Here is a 23,578-nt window from a genome sequence, read left to right as displayed (position 1 = left end):
CATTTTGGTTTCATAGAAGCACTTATGATTCAAGAGCCAATGCAGATGTCCCATGTAGTTTACTAACTTGTCTACTTCATTGATGAAATCAATAAAGCCATAGATGTCTGACTGGCATTACTCCAAACATCCATGATTGCCGGGTCAATATATCAGGAACTACTAATGAAAGGTGGCACTTGGTTGACTTAAAAAGGTCGACCGGCTCAGGATTTTGTTGTCTTGTTTTGTAAAGATCAGGTAAATCAGAAAAGCAATTCATTGTATTGACTTTGTGTCCCTGCTATTGTTTTCTTGTTTGCAGATGTTCAACTGGTAATGTAAACAGATGTCTTGTACACTGTATCAGGTCATACATGAACTAGGGCCCGACCGATATATCGGCCGGACGATTTAATCGGACGATTATAGCACATCTCCGAAAATCGGCAATCGGCAAAATGGCCGCTGATTTTTTAAATTTTTTTATTCCAGCAATCATGTTGAGTGAGATGCATTGCTGCCCCGGAGGTAGCCTTATAGCATATTAACAGCAGCAGCAGGTGTGTTGCATTGGATTAATTCACACTTGACAGTTCCCCCTGACACCAATAGCAGAGTCATTGGTCATCTCTTGACTGTTAATAGTAGTTGGTATTACTATAGTTATTATATAGAATTGATATAGTGCTTTATTGGAGGTCATTCAAAGACACTTTACATCAAACATATAGACAATCATACTTGTAGAAAAAGAAAACAAAATACAAATTAAAGATAAGGTTTGGAGTGGAGTCCGGTGTAATTATGCTTTCTTAAAGAGGTGAGTTTTGAGTTGACTTTTGAATGAGTTTATTTAGTCTGAGATGCTGATGTTTGGAGGGAGGGAGTTCCAGAGGGTTGGGTACAGTTACATAAAATGCTTAATGTTCTGAGTTTAAAAATGTGTCATGTCACTTTAGACATATTTGTAACACTTTATTTTTTTATTATTTTATTCAATAAATAAAAAGTTATTGTACACCTATTGACAGTAACAAGTATTTATATATATTTAAGGCTTCAAAAAAGTAAATTTCTTCAATATATATTTATGGGATTTAAAAAAAAAAAAAAATGGCCGATTTAATCGTTATCGTAATTTTTCTCAGAAAATAATCGGCATCGGCACCCAAAAATCAATATCGGTCGGGCCCTAACATGAATTAATAAAACCTGCCAAGAAAACTATAAAACAAACATCAAACAGAAAGAGCAAGACATTAAAATGGACCACAAAGACAGTAACAAAAACACAAGTGTATATACTGTCGCTAAACTGACCTAATCTGGCTGTGCACAGCTGAGATTTCTCCCCAGCCTGGCTGTGAGCATCCTTGCTTTCCTCAGTCCGCCAGGCCCAAATACTGAGAGTAAAATATTGGAAGTGATAGCTGTGGCTGATATCTAAAATTATATTTTATGCAACATCTGCTGCTATGGCAGCTTAGATTTATCTCTCTCACTAGGGGTTGTTGTGACAAACCTCTATGGAAAAGAATAAAGCACCACTGGATAGTAGATAGTGAGATAGTGAAAGGTAGCTGACATAGCTGTCACTGTAATGGGTAGCTATGCCACTCATAGGGTATTTTCACAGCAGGAACTCTCAAAGGGGAGGAATAGCTATTTCAAGAACTCAGGAACGTTGTCTGCGTCAATACCAGATAACCTAGTGAATACATTTGGTGGACGTACCATAGGTCCAGGTGATGAAAAAAGTACCTGGTCTGAGAGGAGTACTTTGCCATTGTTTAGGAAATATGGAGGCAGAGTTTTCAGAGCTTCATTCACACAATAAAGGAAAACTCTGGGCAACTCCAGTTACAATAATAGGATCAAAGGCGGATATCTATTCTAATGTTTATAAACATTACAAACAAAGTTATGCTGTTGGCCCCGAGGCTAGTTTTACGAAAGGGGGACATAAAGAGACAGAATGGGTGTCTACACGAATGAGATGACAGTATGGGCAAACGAGAGTGAGTGAACAGGTTAAATAAAACTTAATGTGCCAATTGATGGAGCACGGTTACTTACTTAAAGAGGACCTATGATACTTTTCGACTTTTATGACCTATAAACGTTGTTATAATGATTTATAGTCATGTTTAACCATACTAGCGTATCAAATAATCACGTACATGCATTTCGACGTATTCCCTGCTGACCGTCTGGGGTGGTTATGCAGAGCACTAAACACTATGGCAGCCGGTCGAGAAATAACTTGTTCAAATTTCCGGGTAGTTTCTGTTACGCTCCTGGATGTTTCCATGTATGGTAATGCTGCTCAGGCAAGCTCCGGCTGCATGCCCCCACCTTCCTGAAAATCTCCCGCTGCTGGAAGGAAGGTAACCAATCACAACAGAGTGGGGTTTGCAGCAGGGGGGGAGGGGCGGAGAAGCTCAAAGCAGTGTGTAGAGAGAGACTGCTGTGCTCGCTAGGGTAAAGGCCAGGACACACCACCCCGATAATCGCAGTCGTAGAGTCGGGAGGGGGCGGGGACACGAATCTGTTTGGTGTGTGCCGTGAAATCGGTCGTCGTAGATGTCGTCGGGCTTCTTTTGAGCCGATTGAACATGTTCAAACGGCGGCGGGCAGTCTTTCAGTTGGAGCAATTTGATTTGTGGAGGGCTAGCGAATCAGTGAAGCCCGGAAGTGAGGCGGGTAGCACAAACAGGTAACAACAGTTAGCCATCGTTTTAATGTGTTTGTTTGTTTCGTTCAGCGAGTACTCACATGCATCAACCCTTGTTGACTGCTCGACACTCTCTGCTAAAAATGGTGCTCTTTATGGTCCATAAATATAAATACGTATTTATATCTATGTTTATGGTCTAGAGAGCCGTCCCATCATTTCCGGCTTCCGTATTTTTTCGGGCCACAATACAGATTAGCACCACCTGCTGTTATGGAGACATTACGTCCCGCGCAAGCGCAGAGCGTACGGAAAGTCAGCAGTCGGTTTGGTGTGTTCTTTGCACTTTTTCGGCCGTGACGGGAAGACTGAAGCTCCCTGAATCGGCAGTCTCCATTTTCGGGTAGTCGGACTGGTGTGTCCTGGCCTTAAGAGGAAGAGTGTCCCGAAAATCTACATAGTTTTTTGTGATGTGATTCGTGTCAGGTTGCTCTATAGCAGTTTTTAACAAGAAATTAAGACCAGAAAAGTAGTATAATAGGATATCTTTAAGCAGAAACAAGTAATATTTCGACACTCAGATTGTTGTTCTACAACTCCCTAATCAGCTTGGTTCTTCCAATGTGTTGGAAACTCAAAACAGACACAACCTAACCCTTGTTATACTTCCTGAGTTTAGTTCCTGTCCCTATTTAGTAGCAGAAAGAGCAATAATACCTAATCAAATCAGTTAGATTCCATTTCCCCATCACCTCTGACAAGCTTTTTTATTCCCTGGATTCTAACTGAATATAATTTCTAAAATTAGATACAATTTATCATTTGCACACCTACAAAAAGGTTATATATGCTTTAATTTAGTCTTGCCTGAACTACTATAACAAACTTCACTCAGGCATCAGCCAGGGCTCCCCCTGTCTCCAGCTGGTACAAAATGCTGCTGTTAGACTTTCACCAGCACAAAGAGGCATGAGCACATTACCCGTGCTCAACTCCTTACACTGGCACCCAATTAGATTTCCTATTGGTTTTCAAATTGTTTAACTTCATTTTAAGTCCCTTAACTGCCTTGCTCCAAAATGCATTTTTGACTTATTGTTGGAGTATGAACCCTTCATCCATTAAGATCAGTGGACGGAGCACTGCTGGTTATTCCCCTGGTCACAGTATGTGACGAACAGTGATCGAGCATTTTCTGTTAGAGCCTGAGCTCACACACTAGGTCTCCAACTTCTTTTAAAACCTGTCCTAAAACGTTTTGCTTTGTGAAAGCTTATAGCAATGTATTTATATTAGAAGTTAACAAGTCATTAACAGCTCAATATAGACACTATTAAATGGTGTCACCAGAATACCAGAAAAACATAGTGTAAGTGTATGTTATTAATGGGGAATTTCTGTGAGAGCAGGATGTTTGGCTGAGAGAACATGCCATAAGGGATAATTTTCACATGTAAATCAATATAAGTGATTATGACCTTTGATTTGATAGGAGTGACAGAGGGGTTAGATTACCTAACCGTCTTTAGACAGTTTTATTGCATGATTTTTATGCTCACACCCAGATGCCGGATGAGGTCACCATCAAAGTTTTATTTTTTTGAAGCCACATTTCAGTGTCTCTAACCTGTGCACTCAAGATCTAAAATCACAGCTTCCTATTCCTTGAATCCTTAAATAATAGCACAGGAAGTCTGAGAAGGGAACTCTTAATGAAAAAAAAGCCCCTTTAGAAGACTCTGCCTCAACTTTTAGTTTGACACCTACATTATTGCTTTGCTACGAGTCTTGAGATTTTGGTATCATAAGGTATCTTAGACTTTTAAGTAGGGGCCTTTAGTGTGCATTAGATCAAGCACAGGTTACTGATATTGTCTGCTGAAGAAGGGAGAAGAAAGAGAAAATTACTCACTGCATTCTAAGAACTGTTTTAGCCTCTCAAACACTGCATTCAGGAAACCCTGAAAAGAAGGAGACAAAAAGAGAGGGTGAGATGAAAATGTAATCTGGTTGACATTTCTGAGGTTGAATCACTCATGATTGCATTGTCAGTATTGCCCCAAAGCAAATATATTAACAAGGGAATAACTTTGGTATCTGCCTGTGTATTTGTGCGTGGGCACATTTGCCTCTGTACTCGGGAGAATAAATAAAAAGGTGCCAGCAACAAAGTCTGAAAGAGAATAGATTTTCTGTAGCCCTGGTGTAGACGCGGATCAGAATGGAAAATGTAATGATGGATGGAGATGTGATCAATTTAGTTCTGCATTAATGTTCCGCCATGACGTCAACACCACCGTCATTAATCAAACATACAGCACAACACGGCCGAGTCGGCAACCTTAACTCCAAACAGAGTTAGTGAAGAAAGAGAGGGTCACAAGAGGAGCACAAAAGAAAGGTGGGAGATGATGGAGAATAAAGTTCACAGCAGGCATTTGTTTAGCTATTGGTGGGACTTTGAGGGGAAGGGCAAGGTAGATGAAATAAAAGGAGGAGAAAATACTTGATAAAAGTGTGCAGGAAATTATGAATGGCTAATTCAAAAGGGAGTACAATGTTTTCCGCTCAATCTGTCAGGATGAAACATGTCTGACTCATAAAGAGGGAGAGGCACTGCCAGGGTAGAATATACAACACACACGGATGAATGGAACAGTAAATTAATTTCAGTAAAATGGATTAAGATGGTTAGAAAAATATGGATATATCAAGACAATGTGATGGGAATCAATTGCGCCCGTCACCAGTACTGTTAGAAAATGTTTGTAAAGGAATAAAAAAGTTCCAACAGAGCATCTGAGTTCATTTCAGAAAGGATCTAAGGGAAGAGCAGTGAGGCAATTTAAGAAACGTTTTAGCTGGGTGGGTGATATATACTTGAATGTTACTTTTTAAAGCTATAATTTTCTTTAAGAGTGACACAAAGAGCCTGCATTTTTGCAGTAATCCACACACTGATTTAAAAGCATTTATCTAAAATAAAATAAAAACACATTTGGTTTCTGATGAACAAGATCTATTGAGATGTCTGTTTTAGGCTCCATCCTGTAGCGCCTGTTTGGATATCAAGCCAGAAAGATAAACAATCATCCAACAGCAGAATTAAGTTCTGAAATGAATCACTGTGGTAGTCTACATGAAAATTACCAATGCTCTTCATTCCCAGTGTCAGTGTTTTCTAACTCACTGCCGTTCTTCAGCGGTGCTGTCCCCGCGGTGATTAGAAAGAGAAAATCCTATCCATCCAGAACGCTCATGCCGAGTGTGAAGACACTTGTAATGGTTTATAATGACAGACCACAGTGTGAATGCAAAAACCATTGCCTTGAGGGTCTGACACACCAAGCAGCGTTTCAAGAACTAGCACAGATGAATTCAAATGGCTGCTGCGCCCCACGTCGTTTGTAAAAATATGCATTTTACAACTCCTGCAAACATACATACACATCCATTCTGTGGAAATGTCCAAACAATAACTAGTAATGAGTCTGTATTTGTCGAAAAACGTAGAAATTCAACCAATAAAATAATTTTTTTTATGTCTTTCAAAGTGCTTGAAATACAACTTAAGCATGTCGGTAACACTTTATTTGAAGGCGTATACATAACACTGTCATAAGACTGTCATTACACTGTCATGACACCTGTCATGAACATTATGAATGGTTATGAATGGTTATGACTGTTGTCATAAAGTGTCATTCGGTAAATTATGTCACGTTTAATGCCACATTGACATTGTATGAGATGTCTTTTTTATGACAACCTGACATAAGCTAAGACAAAATAACTTGTCGATGACTTTGTAATGACAACCTGACATTAATGAAGACAAAATATATTGGTCATTTCGACTTGACATTTATTAAGAAATAAATGTACTCTAAGTGCAACAGTTTATCAAAATACATAGACATAAATGTACTCTAAGTGCAACAGCTTATCAAAATACAGGTAGGCCTAGGTTTACTAAGAGTGCAACAGCTTATCAAAAAACATAGAAATAAATGTAGGCTACTCTAAGCGCAACACCTTAAAGTGTTTCCCCCCAAAAATGTGTTTGTCAAGGGGTCACTGTCCAGGGTCATGGGAGGCGCAGCGCGGCGGCGAAAATTTGGGCTGTATTTTGCTCAAAGATGCCAATGCACAGTACAGAAATACAACTGCTTATTTGAATACAAAAAAACTGCAGACACTGACTTTGCAGTTGTGCAATTTTGTTTGCTATGTGAAGGTACAAATTGTGTGTTAACATGCAGACAGTACAAAGCAAAGTTCTACTGGTGCAATATTATGCAGACACACTAAATACAAATAATGGACCATACACTTACACTGCGGTACAATCGCACGCGCAAAGCTGCATACACAGAGCAGCTGATAGAGAAACGCTTGGAGACACGTGCACATTTAGTTACTGCAGATCGCGGCCTTTCGCGCAGTTATGACCATGCAAATATAAATATATATATATATATATAGATTCACTGCTGCAATTCAGGCCTGCTGTGCTGCAGGGATCTGAGCTACACATTATTGACTCGTTTCAACATAGTTACTCTTTAAGATGCGTTTATCTAGACCTCTGCAGATTGCTAAATTGCCTATTAAAACTTATTTAACTGCAGACTCCCCTTGAATCAAACTTGAAATGGATTTAGAAATAACATTATGTAAAATGATGATCATAAATGCAATAGTGAGGGAAAAGAAAAAAGAAAAGGATTAACTTGAGTAAAATCACTAATTGCGCCAAATTAATTTAAATTGCAGTCGGCACACCTCGACTATTCCCATTAACAATGATTAACTTTCTTTCAGTTTGATTTTTTCCAGGTCATAAGAACTGATGCCAGACCCATCTAAGTTTAAAACTGATCACAGTATATGATTACATACAAATGTGTTAAATCAATGGAAAGAGAAGAGAAGAACAAAAAAGTACAGCAAGCTCTAGTATTAGTCTAAGATAGGTGAGTATCCCTAAGCACCTTTAATGTTGTTTTCAAGATTAAAATCAGTTGTTATAAAACGTGTTTTAGAGACAGGAAAATGACCGTGCTTCTAATAATAAATGATCACTGATATGGTCTTTCTACAACACAGTTCAATTAACTTGTGAAATTCTGAAATATCCAGAATCTGTCAATAAGCAAATAGTGTCCATTTAAAACGTTTTGCTACTAGACCCAAGTGGTTTCCTACTTCACTTCTATTCTCATTAAATTAGTGCACTGGAGGCTTCACATCAAGGTTTCATATTTGACCACCATTGGCTTCCAGACACTGCACATATATAGCGTACAGCAAAGAAACATTTTAAAAGACCATCAGCTGAATAATAAAATAAATTAAAAGTGGAAAATGCCAAAGTAGGAAGCAGCGAGTCTAAGATAATTTCAGCGTATACATCTCACTGAGATGGAATAACTAGAGAAAGCCCAAGGCAAATTATATTTTAATGTGACTATTTCAACCATCATACAACCTCCAGCCTGCAAGCCAAAAGCTGTCTCATTTGTAGAATAATAGAGCACAGCACACATAATTATTTATATCGACTACAAAGTTTAAAAAAATGCAATTATACCTAGAAAGGCTGCCACATTTTCTAATAATTATATATTTTGTTCGTACAATACAACTTTTTTTTTAAACTATTCAAAGTAGGGGAAGGTGGGGTGATTTGTGCATTTTGGAAGTTGCAAAACCCATTGTTTCTAGAAAACCGTGGAAGAAATTGGAAATGTGACCACATATTTAAGAAGAGCCATCCATTTGACTCATCCTGTAAAGAAGGGAGACACAAGGAATAAGATATAAGCACATTTAAGCTCAAAAAACTGTGTTTTGCCTTTCAAAGTAAAATTTCCATGATCAAGGTTTTTTGATTATTGTGTCTGAACAATTATAGACACGTTTGAAAACATTTGACACATGTTTTAGTGCTTTGGTATGCTACACTTTGAGTCTATATAATTAGCACAATGTCAACCCTAAATTGCTGCATCATGCCTATTATCCAAAATTCTGGGGATGGGGTGATTTGTGCGCAAGGGCCTGGGTGAGTTATAAGTAAGTAAGTAAGTAAAATGTATTTATAAAAGCACATTTATGGGGAGTTCCGGTTACGCCATGTTGGAGTAAGCAGCGCGGCACCTCAGCTCCCGACAGTCAAGTTTGAAAATTCCCCTAAAAACTCGAAACTTAAACTTTATAAATACAGAATTGCTGACATGAGTGGGAAGAAGAAGTCAAGGAGTCGGAAAAACCGAATCAACACGCCGAAAATCGCGGAGAACAGTGAAATGGAAGACACGCTTGCTGCATGCGAAACTGATGAAGACGGCCGCCATGAAAATTCAGGCGAGTCAGGCAACGAGACCGAGACCCTCTCGGGCTTACAAAATATAAGCAAGGAGATAAGAGGGATGAAAACTGAGATGAAAGAGCACTTTAACTCGTTTGGGGAAACGTTGCGACGTGACATGAAAGCGGACTTTGAAAACTTCAAGCAAGGAATAGACCAAAGATTCACTTCATTAGCCACCGAACAACAACTACAACACGGAAGAGTGACCGAGGCGGAGTCGCGGTTGGAAAAACTTGAGCACTGGGCGCAGGAAGCAAATGAAGCCCTCTTGCTCTCACTCAAACAACAAAAAGTCCTACAAGAAAAGCTCACCGATCAAGAATCAAGATCGAGGCGAAATAACATTCGCATTTACGGAGCTGCAGAGGGGGCGGAGGGTGAGTCGGCCATCAAGTTTGTGGAAACTATGCTCAAGCGTGAGCTTTCTCTACCGGGGGACTGTAATTTACGCATACAGAGAGCTCACCGATCACTCGCACAGAAACCTGCAGAGGGTGCCTTGCCCAGGCCTATTATTGTGAACTTTCTGGAGTTTTCTACAAAAGAGAGAATCCTGAGAGAAGTGTGGAGAAAGAAAATTCACCTGGGAAATAAAGCCTTGTCATTTGACCATGACTACGCTTCAGAGATTGTGCTGAAAAGGAAACAATACAACCCCGCCAAACGAGCCCTACATGAGAGAGGAATCAGATTCCAGACGCCCTTTACCAGGATGCGGATCCATTGGGACACGGGCACACGGACGTATGACAACCCGAAGGAGGTGAGGGACGAGCTGGAGAGGCGCGGATTCGCGGAGGGGATGCCTCCTGCACCGGCGGCGGTGGATGATACATCACGGGAGGCGAGGCTCAGCATGGCGATGGATTGGCAGCGCAAGGAGGGGACACGGAGGAGCAACGCGACTACAGCACTGCGGGCGAAGGAGAGGCTGCAAGAGTTTCAGAGATCCGATAATTGACATATTAAGCCGTGAAATGGGAAAAACAGTTCGGTAAGAATGTTCTTTTATAATTGTTGTATAGGATAGTTTTGGAACCCGAGGGATGCGCAACATATCGACTCCATGTTTATTTATCGTAACAGTCGGGAGCTGGGTGTTATAAGATGTACATGGCGTACATGAACGTTGGACTCATTTAGTATGACTGTAACCCACACCGTAGGCGCAGACGTCATTTCTAAATTAGGGCCCTCTTCTTATAAGAGGATTTCCCCTCGATCTACCAGCGGGATTGTCACTCTGGAGGGACTGAAGATTCCCTCCTTTTGGAGCTCAGCTGTTTGTTTGTTTGTTTCATGTTCATGTTCAGGTGGGGCCACTGCTGTTTTATTTTTTCTCCCTTTTCTTCTTTGTCCACATAAATGACACAGTGTAATATTGTGAAGATAGCATCCTTAAATGTTAACGGGCTCAACAATCCAGTCAAAAGAGCAAAAGTACTAGCCAAAATGAAAAAGGAAAAGAACCAAGTGATTTATTTACAAGAAACTCATTTGTCCAAGCAAGAGCATGACAAATTAAAGAAGTTTGGATATAAAAACACTTTTTTCAGTGCTTTTGAAAAGGGGCCCAAAAGAGGGGTGGCCATATTGATATCTAATTCCCTCAATTTCGAAGTCACAAAAGTATTAAAGGATAAAGAGGGTAGATACGTTATAGTAAAGGGGAAAATAGAGAATAATGTGGTTACCTTAATCAATGTTTATGTACCACCCGGTACTGATAAATCCTTTTTACAACAACTGTTTGAAACAATAGCTCTGGAGAGTGAGGGAACACTAGTTTGTGCTGGGGACTTTAATTTGATTTTAAATGCTAAACTTGATTCAACTAACAATAAGAGGATCAGGACCCCGCTATCCAGACTGGTCAGTACCTGCCTAACAGAGCTTGGGATGTTAGACGTATGGAGGGAACTTCACCCCCTGGAAAGGGATTACACTCATCTTTCAGCACGTCACTCTGAATATTCTAGAATAGACTACTTCTTTATGAACAAAATTGATAGACACAAGATTGAGAATTGCAGCATTGGGGTAACAGACTTGTCAGATCATAGTATAATTTATCTAAGCATACATTTGAATGGAAGGCGTAGAAATACGTTATGGAAGTTAAATGTGGGCATGATAAATAATAGGGAAGCAAAAGAGGAAATTAAAAAAGAAATTAAAAATTGCATAGAAGAGAACAATGATGGTCTAGTTGATTCAACCATACTGTGGGATACATTAAAAGCAGTTATGAGGGGGAGGCTAATAGCAAGGGCAGCATACCAAAAAAAGGTTAGACTGGGAAACTATGAGAAATTGATTACCAAATTGAGAAATTTAGAACACCAACACAAAAACAATAAAGATGGGTCAATATTACAGCAGATATCATTAACCAGGCAACACATAGATGATATTCTTAGTGACGAGATAGAGAAAAAACTGCGGTTCACTAAACAAACTTATTATGAATCTGGCCCTAAAGCGGCTAAATATCTAGCGCGGCGTCTTAAAGTACAACAACAATCCTCAACAATCCATAAGATTTGGGACCCCCAGACAAAACAAATATTATATAAACATGAAGAAATAGATAATGTGTTCAAAAACTACTACAAAGAATTATATTCACAACCTCCAGCAGAAGAGGAACATAAAATAAAGGAATTTCTTAATTCACTGGATTTACCGTGTATAGGGGAAGCACAAAATGAAAAATTAACTTCTAGCATCACCAAGAAGGAATTAGATGACGCGATTAGTAGATTAAAAACAAACAAATCGCCTGGTAGCGATGGATTCCCGAATGAATGGTATAAGACTTTCAGAGAGGAATTGTCTCCCCTTCTCCTCAACTCTTTTAATTTGACACTTAATCAGGGAAAGCTTCCACCTTCCTGGAAGGAGGCTGTAATATCAGTTATCCCGAAAGAGGGCAAAAATAAAGAATATTGTGAGTCCTACAGACCTATTTCCATTCTTAATGTGGACTACAAATTATATACTTCTATTATTTCTAAAAGGATAGAACACTTCCTGCCAGATCTTATTGATGAAGATCAGACAGGGTTTATCAAGGGTCGGCAGACTCAAGATAACATTAGGCGCACATTACATATTATAGACCACACTCAAAAACAGGAAGTTAATGCATTATTAGTCAGCCTTGACGCAGAAAAGGCTTTTGACCGTGTTAATTGGAATTTTTTGTACCAGGTATTAGAGAAATTTGGATTTAATACACAAGCAATACAGTGCATTAAAACTCTTTACCAAGAGCCAACAGCAAGGATTAAAATTAATGGTAATTTAACTGATAGATTTACTCTACAACGAGGGACTCGCCAAGGTTGCTGTCTTAGCCCCACTCTGTTCGCGTTTTATGTTGAGCCCCTGGCACAATTGATCAGACAGAGCAAAGGTTTGAAAGGTATTCAAATAGGAGGGCAGGACCATATTATTGGATTATTTGCTGATGATGTCATCGTGTTCCTTCAAGAACCAGATAGATCATTTCCCAACTTAATGTCGATCTTAGAGGAATTTGGCCGGTACTCAGGATATAAATTGAACGTAGCAAAGACTCAAATTCTCTCGTCACACTACTTCCCTGCCCCGAAAATAAGAGAAAAATACAAGATTAATTGGAAGGCAAAAACAATTAAATATTTGGGTGTGGTAATTGCAAAGAAACTTGATAAAGTATTTGAGATTAATTATAACCAAATTAACGCCAGTATTCAAGAGGATTTCAGAAGATGGTCGGCCTTCCCACTGGACTTTGGCTCACGAATTGAGGTTATTAAAATGAATATATTGCCAAGATTGTTATATTTATTTCAATCTATTCCACATATAATTTTAGAAACCCAGTTTAAAACCTGGGACAAATGGATATCCAGATTTATATGGGCTGGTAAGAGGCCAAGAGTAAAATATAAAACACTGCAGTTAAGTAAGGATGAGGGAGGATTATCTGTGCCTAATTTAAGGGAATACTTTTTTGCAGCGCAATTGAGGTTTTTAGTATGTGCATCCTGCCCTCTATACAATGCGAAATGGAAAGATATAGAAAATATCATAGAAACATTTCCAGTTCATGCTACATTAGGAGATAAAGGGAATAAATTACATCAAAACAGCCAAAATGAAATTATTAAACAAACATTGAATATTTGGTGTAAAATTGTTAAGAAGTACAACATGGAGGGAGATGCCAAAATATTAATTTGGCCGGCACTAGATCCTAAATTCAAACCAGGAACCATAGATGTCGGATTCAGACAATGGTGGGATAGGGGCATAACAGCGTTATGCACTTTGACCAAAGGGAATATATTTAAGAATTTTGAAGAACTACAGAAGGAATTTGAATTAGGAAATAGAGATTTTTACAAATATTTACAAATGAGAGATTATTATGATAAAGAGATCAAACCTGAATTATCTGAGGAAGGCAATGAAGTTATTAATGTTTTCATTAAAGCCTATAAAGAGGGCAGTAAAAAAGTAATTTCCAAACTATATCAGGGTCTTCAAAAACAGAAAGGAAACAATACTGAATATATTAAGCTAAAATGGGAAAAGGAATTAGAAATTGAAATATCCCAGGAGGATTGGCATTTAATTTGGGAAACGCAACATTCAACAACCTTCTCCAAGAGGTGGAGAGAATTTGGCTGGAAAAACCTGATCCGTTTCTTCATCACTCCCCAAATTAAAAGTAAATCATCAAAGTCACAACAACAGTGTTGGAGACAGTGTGGACAAATAGATGCCAATCACTCGCACATTTTCTGGACATGTCCCAAAATTAAAATATTTTGGAGTAATATATGTTTAATTTTGAAAAAGATTCTGGGATACGATCTACCTATTGATGTTAAGGTCCTGTATTTAGGTATAATAAGAGATGATGTTATTGATAAAAAGGACTGGTATTTGTGTAAAATATTGTTTATTGCTTGCAAAAAAGCGATTACAAGGAATTGGTACAAACCTGAGCCTCCAAGCCTTCAACAATGGAGGGATATAATCAAGGAGATCTTTACGATGGAAAGGATGACTTTTTCTCTAAGATCTAAAGGAGAAATTTTCCTCAGAAAATGGGAGAAATGGACTGTCTTTATATCAGAAGAATTGGACGCTTTTTCACTGTGAGAGTCTATGGACATTTAAAGGTCATTTGACGTGGACATGTGGAATTATCTATGCTCAACTGTAGTGCCCCACGCTATGTTCTGTGTGTTGTTTGTACTTTGTGTAAACATTTAAAAATGCTATAAATAAAGAGTTTAAAAAAAAAAAAAAGCACATTTATGACAGTTTGCACTGTCCAAAGTGCTGTACATAGTGCATTCAGTAGGTAAACAATGAAGGTAAAATAACAATAACCAAAATAAAAGACGTAAAGCCCATACATCCACATAAACACAGATAGTAGTGCAGAGGTAAGTAAGTAGTGCAGAGGTTAATGGGGAGGAAACACCAGGGTGTACATATGGGTTTTGAGCCTTGATTTAAAGGCAGAAATGTAGGGGGAATCACATTTGTCAGGTGGCAGTTGGTTCCACAAGCACGGAGCAACTAGTGCAAAGTACATTTCTGAGAGTTGTGCCAGTGGCATGGCTGTATACGCTGGTCACCAAAAGAAAGTGATTGTCTACAGTAGCTCAGAAGAGAGTGACATCTCAATTCCACTTAACGACACCACTGATGAGAGTTCAGATGGCCAGAAAGATGATGATGGTGACTTTGTCATTGTGACACAATGACGCACAAATCACCCCACGTAGTGGGGTGATTTGTGCGACAAGACAACTTTTTTTCCGAAAGCTATATTTCTTAAACAGTTTATTCCAGATCCAAAGTTTTTATTGCCAGGGATGCACAACATCCTGAAATATATGTACATATTTGAGTTGGAGACATAACTGTCAAGGCCTCACTTTAAAATCACTTTGAGTAAAAAGTTGCACAAATCACCCCACCTTCCCCTATAATGATATGAAACTGAAATATAAGAAAATCCTATTTTTCTTGTGTTTATTTTTATTGAATATTTAAATATAAATAAAAAAATAATAAAAACATGTCCAGTATCAAACCCTGCCCCGAAGATTTCATTATTTGATTACAAGTGTAATCCAACTGATGGTCCCTCTGTTTAGAATAAATAAGAGCACCTGTTCAAAGTAATTTAAAACTTGTTTACAGAGTCTATTACATGGCAGCAACAATTTTTACTATTGTCTGAAACATTCAGTGCTATTCTTTCACCAAACATTGATACGCAGAGTAGTGAGTGGTCAGAATGTGCAGTGAAGGAATGGGCTTTTTTATTTACATGATTTGATTAACTGTGAGCCATGTGAAGACCAAAACCCTATCCAGAGATTTAAACTAAATTGAATGGACAATTTAATTTAATTGGACTTCCCCCAGACTGAGAGTGGAAGCATTTTTCAAACAGAACTCCTGACTGTTTAAACCGAGAAAGGGCTTAAGGCAATTTCAATCTTCACGGCCATACATCCACATTTTGCATACTGATTGGAGTCATTCTCAACTCAAAACAGCAACAGCAAAAATATCAGCTTTTCCAAAATATGAGATGTTTTATGGTAACCACTTGGGTGGCAAAGGGGTGGAAAGTTTCCGGTAAATTTTATATCCAAACATAAATATAAACTAGGGCTGTCAAAATTAACGCTTTAGCGCAGGGTGATTAATTTCTGGAATTAACGGCGTTAATTTTTTTAACGCATTTAACGCATGCACAGAATGATCCGCCCCGTACATCCCACTGGCTCTGTACTACAGTCATCTAACGTTGTGGCTGACCCAGGATCAGTAGCTGCGCGCAACCAAACATAGCAGCACGTTAACACGTGCCGCGTTTTAAAGTTTTAAACCGCTAACGGTCACGTCTGTGTCGGGGGCATAGATAGTATATAAAATCAACTGCCGCGGCTGGCAGTTGATGTCGGGAGCAACAGAAGGAGAAACATTGTCCACTCTGTTCAGAGCCCGCGAGGACACAAACGTCTGCAGTTTTCAGAGGTCCCCTAGGACGTGGTCGCGTCTACAAACGGACGGACGGACGGACGGACGGACGGACGGACGGACGGACGGACGGACGGACAGACAGACAGACAGACAGACAGACAGACACACACACACACACACACACACACACACACACCGCGGACTGTAATCAAGTTGTATTTAAGAATGCACAACCTATAGGTTCACCAATAAATGACATTCTATAGCCTATCCTATATTTGCCCAAAGACAGTAAAGAGACCAATTGAATTATGGTTTGGTTTACATTTATTTTCAGTATTAAAACCATAATTTGGATTTTCAATTAACCCATTGATGACTATGGCAATCTAGGATGCATGTCCTTAATGCCTGAGGGTTTTCTGAAAAAATAGTACGAATTGTCAAGTCTACCAAAACCTTAATATCTAAGCCTATGTAGCACATAGAAACATGAAATAAAATACATTTAAAAGTTAAGGTTCACAGGTTTTATTTAAACATGCTCCCTTAGCGCTTACAAACCAACGAATATTTCTAAAAATCGTCAAAATTAGATGAATTAGAAAATTATTAAATATTGTTAATAAATAGATGCAATGTGTTGTGTGATTTTCGTCAGTAGTCTATAGTAGACCTTGATTCTGCGCACCAAACGCCACTAACTGTTCTGTCGCTGACATAGCCGGCGTATTTTTTTTATTATTTTGTTTAATTTTTTATTTTTTTGATTGACGTGATTTTCGGCAAACCACACAACTTTTGGGTGGTCACGTGGTCTTAAAAAAATCAACAAAACCCACCTCATGTGTAATTGAACCAATGACAGTGCATTCTATGCTGGGAATGCCATGAAAATTAGATAAAGTAATAATGCTGCGCGACGCAGCATCAGGCAGGAGAGCCAATGTGGCATCGCGCAGCAGCCGTCATCAATGGGTTAATAAACATAGCCTACTAATTTTAAATGTACATATCCACCTTCTGTCATTTATCTTTCCGTTCATACAACAATATACAGAGAAAATTCGAATTTTTCGGGCATATTTCAAATGGTAAAATTAATCGTGATTAATCCACAGCAGTGTTTCCCCTAGAATTTTTTTTAGGCCCGGTGGTAAAAGCTGATGAGGACATAGGGTTATGCTTTCACATTCAGTACGTTTGTACATTTGGTGTTTCCCACAGGATTTTTAGATCCTGCTGGGTGAGAATGGACCTTCTAGGGGGGTCTTGGGGCATGCCCCTGCAGAAGAAAACTTTATAAAGTAACTTTTAAAGTTAAATGCATCAATCTGGTGCACTTTGAGAGGCGAAATCTGATTAATTCTGTGCTCTGTAAACAATTGTCATATGTCCTGCCTATAACTATTTCTTGTAATCATTTGGAGACACAAGCCATGTAAACTATTGACAAAACACGTGGATTTCAATTAAAAACAATAAACACTAAGATCTAATATAGACAGGTCCTGTCTAGGACTCATTTCTGGAATAATCTGAATCACCTAACCTTGAAGCTAGCCTACGTTTTTTTTATTTTTTTTATGCAAATAGCCTTGTTGAAAATAAATTAATTAACATAGGCTACACATCATGATTAGCCTATCAACATGTGTGCTACATAAGGCAAATTCCCTATTCCGACCATTATATTTCATCTAGCCTTTTTCTCAATTTAAAAACATAAAAATAAAGTAGCATTGAAAATATAAAAAAATAAAGCTTGTAGGCCTACAATAGCCTGCTGTTTTCAAGATTACTGTTAAAACAATAAATACATTAATAGGCCTATGTCCCTTGAAAATAAATGTATGTTTTTTCTGAGAATGTCAAAGGCAGTAGCAGTGTGGCACTTCTGTAAACTTACTGAAACGTGTGCATGCCGGTTTTTTCTGCGCCGTCTCTGCTGTTGATACAGATTGGTTGTGTTGCCATAGCGACGTTGCTCAGCACTTTTTCCTGTTCAACGTCCCTGTTACTGAGTCCTTAATATCTCCATAGAGCAGGCGCTGGTTTTATTTTCGCCACTAGTTCAACATTTGCTTGCTAGTCATGCTTCTGCTCATTGGCTTCCGTGTTTAACAAGTGCGCACCGAATGCACACGCGCATCGCGCAGACACACACACGCAGACACACACACGCAGACACACAGATCAGCTGATGGGATGATCAAACGAGAGGTTGTAAAGACAGGCGCACACGAGGGGTAGACCGACAGTGCCGTGCAGACGCTCGAAAATGAGTATTACGGAATGCCGCCAGGCCTGTATAATGGTAGGGGAAACACTGCACAGAATCCTGTGATTAATCTGATTAAAAATTTTAATCGTTTGACAGCCCTAATATAAACATATAAACATTATGTTTTGTCATAGGCAGACATCAGTGCAAAATAATACAATTAAAAAACATTACATTTTATCAGATTTATTTGTAAGTAGAACTTTATCAAGTTTTGATTATTTATGAACAATCAATAATTTCACTGAACAACAAAAATATGTGATTGAAATTAAATGTTCATAAATATTATAAAACTTAGTTGAAAAAACAAAACATCCTGTTAATTCCCATGGAAAGTTTCCAACTTTGAAAATGTCCGGAATTTTTTCAGACTCACCATTACTTCCATATTCTGTTGGGGCTCTTGAAATCCGTGAACTGTCAACTTACGAAGCACTGTGAAGTAAAGATAGATAGAGAATATATATGTAGGGATTGCTGCAAATAGCAAATTAATTATGAAGAAAATGTATTGAATTGGGTGTTTCACAAAGTAGCAACACAATCAGCAATATCTCCAGAATGTCACAACTTAACTGTGTAATTAAGTTTTTTCAAAAGGTGGAAATGTGAAGAAAATCCGACTGAAATATGACGGCATCAATTTTAAGGCTGTGAGTTAATTACTATTTTGCTATTAATAGATCACTGCACCGCTTTGCATGAGAATGCAGTTTTGCTATGTGTATGCATGTGTGACTTTGTTTGTGCGTGTCATCATTGCTACCTTTCAGCGAGAGCAGCGTCCTCTCTAGTGAGCTGAGCGCTGCAGCCTCATCTCTGGCAAAGATCTGCCGGAGGAAGCAGTCCGTGTGATGGCTCCACAGGGAGCATGCAAAGCTGTAGATGCCCGATGCCAGCTGCAAACACACATAAACACATAGTCAATCAATCACGCACATATACAATTATTCTTAAAGCGGATACGAGTAACATTTAAATATCTTTTAAACAACCTCATGTTTCCTCTGATAATCATAAATTACCTTTAACAGCAAACGAGACCATCAGTGCAAAGAAAGACGTTTTTATGTAGTTTTTATTACTGCTTTTGGTCTGGTCGCACACCCAGTCCGATTTTCGGTTCGCTCGTGCAGGCTCTATGGTCACATATCCGTATTGGTTGCAGATTTCAGTGTGGCGCTGCAACGCGATTTGAGAAGCCTATCCCTCCAGGTGAGGGAAGGGGAGCGGGAGCCTTGTTTGAGACAGTTATTTGTCGTCATAAATGACTGATAACGGGGCTGAACCATCAAAGAAAAAAAAGAGAATGCAATGAAGAAAAGCGAAAAGGGAGAGTGAGTGATAGGCGGGCGGGAGGACGTTGCCAAGCAACGTGTATACAATTTCACGAGAGCGAAACTAGACTGCTAAATGAATGAGCGGTTGGTACTAACACAAAGTTTGCTTTGCTTCACCATCATCAGATAACCATTATCTGAAATAGTCATTATTTACATCAACAACACAAACACATTACCTCATCGTGATCCATAGTCTACTAACTGCCGTCTCTCATTCATTCGCTTTCTGTGAGGACACAGCTCCGTGAGAGAGAGAGTAGTTAGGTGACGCTGCTGAATCAACTCATTGCAAGCAGGTGTGTGTACTGACTGGCATTAGTTGATGCAGTGTCAAAACCACTCTCACGGAGCCGAAAAGAGTCCTCACACTTTCAACACACGAACATGCACTATATTGCGCCCTTCTCAGTCCACGCTCACGCGCCTGGCACGAGCATTTGCGACAGCGGGCGTCGTAAAAATACTACCGCTTTTGTCCAAAGGGGACGCCAACGTGCCATCTTACTCGTAGTGCCTTTAAATCAATGATTATATTCAACATTCAACAACAGTCAGCGATTCTGCAGAATGTTTGTTGTTAAAAAAACGCTTTCGGTCAAAATCAGTAAATCTCTCCTCATAAACTGCAACCTGTCCGTACTGTGTGTGTGCTGAAAATAAGCTGGTGTTAATACACACAGCCTAGTCTCTGTAAACTTATGTAAACAAAGGCTATGTAAATAAAGGGGGTCCACTGCAACAACTAGCAACATACTAGTTTATTGACACTGTTTTTTCCCGCACAAACAGTACAGCGGAGGAGTATTAATGGCTGACTGACAAAGTGATTTTGACAACAAACGTTCTCCAGAACGCTGAATCTACCTTTCACACATGGACTTATTCATGAATCCACTGTATGTATGTGCACTAGGGCTGCCCCCTGAAAGTCGATGATTCGAATCATCAGTCGGGAACCCCCGCAGTCGACGCAGATTCTTCAAGTCGAACCATTGTTTTTTTTTTTCAGTCAGTGTACATTATAATAAAATAAAAATAAGAGCAAAACAATGACGTTATCATGCCAGGGCAATAGGTGGCGGTAATGTGTCACGTCAGGTCAAACGCCATAGAAGAAGAACATTAAAGAGGAAATGGCAAAAGAAAAAAACAAAGCTGATTGCGCACCATATAGGCCTATTGATTCTGCTCTGCTATGTGCTGTAATAAAGATAGGTCGTCTTGGAAACAATTAAGCCCCTGTAGACCTCGAGCATCTCGTCTTTTTTACTTGCGCAAATCACCATTCTCTGCAGCCGTCACCGGCTCTGTGTTATTTCTCTCTCACGGGCTCGCCGAGGCTCGGGCACGCTCGCGCTTCAGCTGCGCTCCAACTCCCCAGTTCACTCGTAAACTGATTGTTTAAATACATCCAACCTGGAGGTTGTTTATTTTAAGCTCTGTTTTCGGTGGTCTTAAAGTCTGTCTTCAACAGTTTTCGGATTGACGGTTGGTCAAATATCTCACTCCAATGCACTTTTCTGATTGACAAATAGTATCACGAATAGTCAAATCTCTGGTTTGAACCAAGCCCCAACCTCAGCGATTTTTAACAGCATCCAATAAGGAAGTGACCACAACTGTAGTAACCCGGAAGTGCCACTGGGGGCTGTATGCAGAAGACGGCCATCTCTCATTGACTCCAATGTTAAACATGCCGTTTTCACAGCATTATTAAACCTATTTCAGGCCTGGATTGAAAAACCATGCTAGTCTGTATGTTTAGTTCATATCTCCATGACAACTCTGAGCGGGGTGAATTTTTTTCTAGCAGGCTAGTTTTTATTCTATTGGAGGTTAAAATATATGAATTTTAGGGGCGTGGCCTCTTGATTGACAGCTAGCCTCTGTCCCTCACTCAACCTCGAAGGCTAGTTGTAAGGGTTAGCATGCTAACTCAGTAGACAGCAGTGCGTTCATTCCTCCATTCGTGTGCTGCTTGGGGCCAAGCCGTCTTGTTCTTTGGTACACTGTACCAACGATGGATTAAGGACTGTGGTTGACAGTTTTTTCGGTGAGTAACACTGTATTTACAATTATTATTGTTATGTTACAACCGTACACTGTAGTCTATAGAACACATTAAAAGCTGTTAGTTTCGCGAGTGTCACAGTGACAGTGTTAGCTCTGTTATGCCAGCTAAATAAATAGCCAGTAGCCACTACCATGACTTGAGCACCAGGAGGGTTCGGGCGGTGTTTGGGCCGTGAGGGTCGCTGTTTTACAGTTTATGGGCATGGTACTGTGTTGAATACGTGTTGAATATCGGTTTAAATCATATCATAAATCATGTTGGCTGCATGCATGTGGAGCCGGTGTGTCTCTGCCCGGGCCTGAGGTTTGTTCAAGGCTCCATGCATGCCGCTAATGACAGTCTATGGTCAGACCTGGGCACGTAATGGTATCAATTCAGAAACAAAAGTTGGGCTGATCGGTCCAGTTAAACCTTTTACTATCTATGGGTTAAACCTATGGCATAGGAACACTTTTGTGACAAAATATATGCTCACAAGTTTGCGCTCAATAATGTTTATAGATGAAGGGGCTATGTGCATTCGTAAAACCGGCTCCGTTCCGCGGATAAAACTATGTTTTTTTTTTTTATAACAGTCATATAAACTCAAATTAAATATACAATAGTGGCTGTGTTTCCGCAGCTGTGTTATCCGTGGATATTATGACGGTTATCATACCGTGTGAGTTAATGCAGATGTAAAAATATACAATTTTTGCTGTTTCTTCCTTTATTCCAACTAAAATTATTGATTGCCTAGGGCAGGGGTATTCAACTAAAATTCAAATAGGTCCAGTTCGAAAAAATGTCCTCAAGCAAAGGTCCGGAACATCATAATGTCTAACTTGCGTTATGATTCAGTGTGATATATAGTGAAGTAGCCAGTAGTTGTATCAACGTCTGCATGTAATCAACAACTGACTGTCAGATCAATATAGGAAGAACAATTCAAAAACATTTCAACAATATTTATTCTCACTTTTAAATAATTATAGATATATAATACTGAAGATATATGTATTATTTAAGTGACTCAACTGAAACTAATCTCTTCATAGAGAAGGGCTGCATTTAAAAATAAAATGGTGAAAATAAATATAATAATAATCTTAAAATAAAGATAAAATATATAATTCATTTTTGAAAAATTAAATAAAGTATAGCAGCAACTTCAGTGTTGCAGAACATAATGACTCTGGGTGCATCTGAGATTAGAAGGGGTGCAAAAAAATGAATTATGCAATTTGAGAAATATTTCAATGTATCATTTCTAAACTTCACTATACCTACTATGTGTGTTTAACATAGTAATCTCCCACTTTGTCTAATACTGGATTTTTATTTTGCAATTTTGAAAAGCTCTGAAAAAGTGACATGTCAGAAACTAAACCCCTGTAGGGTGGTCTGGGGGTTTCCCCCCTAGTAGTTTTTTTTGTGTTTTTAGAATGTAATTGGAGCATTCTGGTGCATTCTGGGGAAAATAATAAAAGAAAAGGTCAACATTTAATATAGTTAAGATGAATAGAAAAATTAACAAAACAACATAACTTGCTAGCAGCCAGATGCTTAACAACTGGACTGAGGGACAGATGACCACTAGCTTTCGCTAATGTTAGTGTAGCTACTAGCCAAATATCTTGCTAAAAAATTAACCTGTATTTATAAATTCTGCCATTACTAAGAATATGTAAAACTTAAAATGTAGATAATTGAAACTACATACAAAAAAAATAAAAAAAATAATGTTTTTCCTGTTGCTGTTGTGGGCAGTATATGCAGTGCTGCTGGCGATTGGTGATTATGTCAATCTTATGTCTGTGTCATTCACACATAGGTCTACATCAGAGTAATAGAGAAT

At 38.9% G+C, this 23,578-nt stretch overlaps 1 protein-coding gene across 2 annotated transcripts in view; it reads right to left on the bottom strand.

Moving 5' to 3' along the window:
- The window catches only part of ipo11 (importin 11), a 163,918-nt gene that overhangs the window by 102,255 nt on the left and 38,085 nt on the right, over window positions 1-23,578 (bottom strand). For both annotated transcript variants that reach the window (XM_080048154.1, XM_080048155.1), the window contains exons 6-8: window positions 19,091-19,223; window positions 18,701-18,759; window positions 4,569-4,617 (exon numbers count right to left, since the gene is read on the bottom strand). In XM_080048154.1, the coding sequence (XP_079904280.1) occupies window positions 4,569-4,617; window positions 18,701-18,759; window positions 19,091-19,223 (241 nt within the window). The remainder of the gene's footprint in view (window positions 1-4,568; window positions 4,618-18,700; window positions 18,760-19,090; window positions 19,224-23,578) is intronic.

This window comes from Ammodytes marinus (assembly GCF_949987685.1).
Source record: "Ammodytes marinus genome assembly, chromosome: 2".
Taxonomy (NCBI): Eukaryota; Metazoa; Chordata; class Actinopteri; order Uranoscopiformes; family Ammodytidae; genus Ammodytes; species Ammodytes marinus.
Note: the sequence above shows the minus strand (reverse complement) of the source record. Positions and strands in the feature narration are given on the sequence as shown.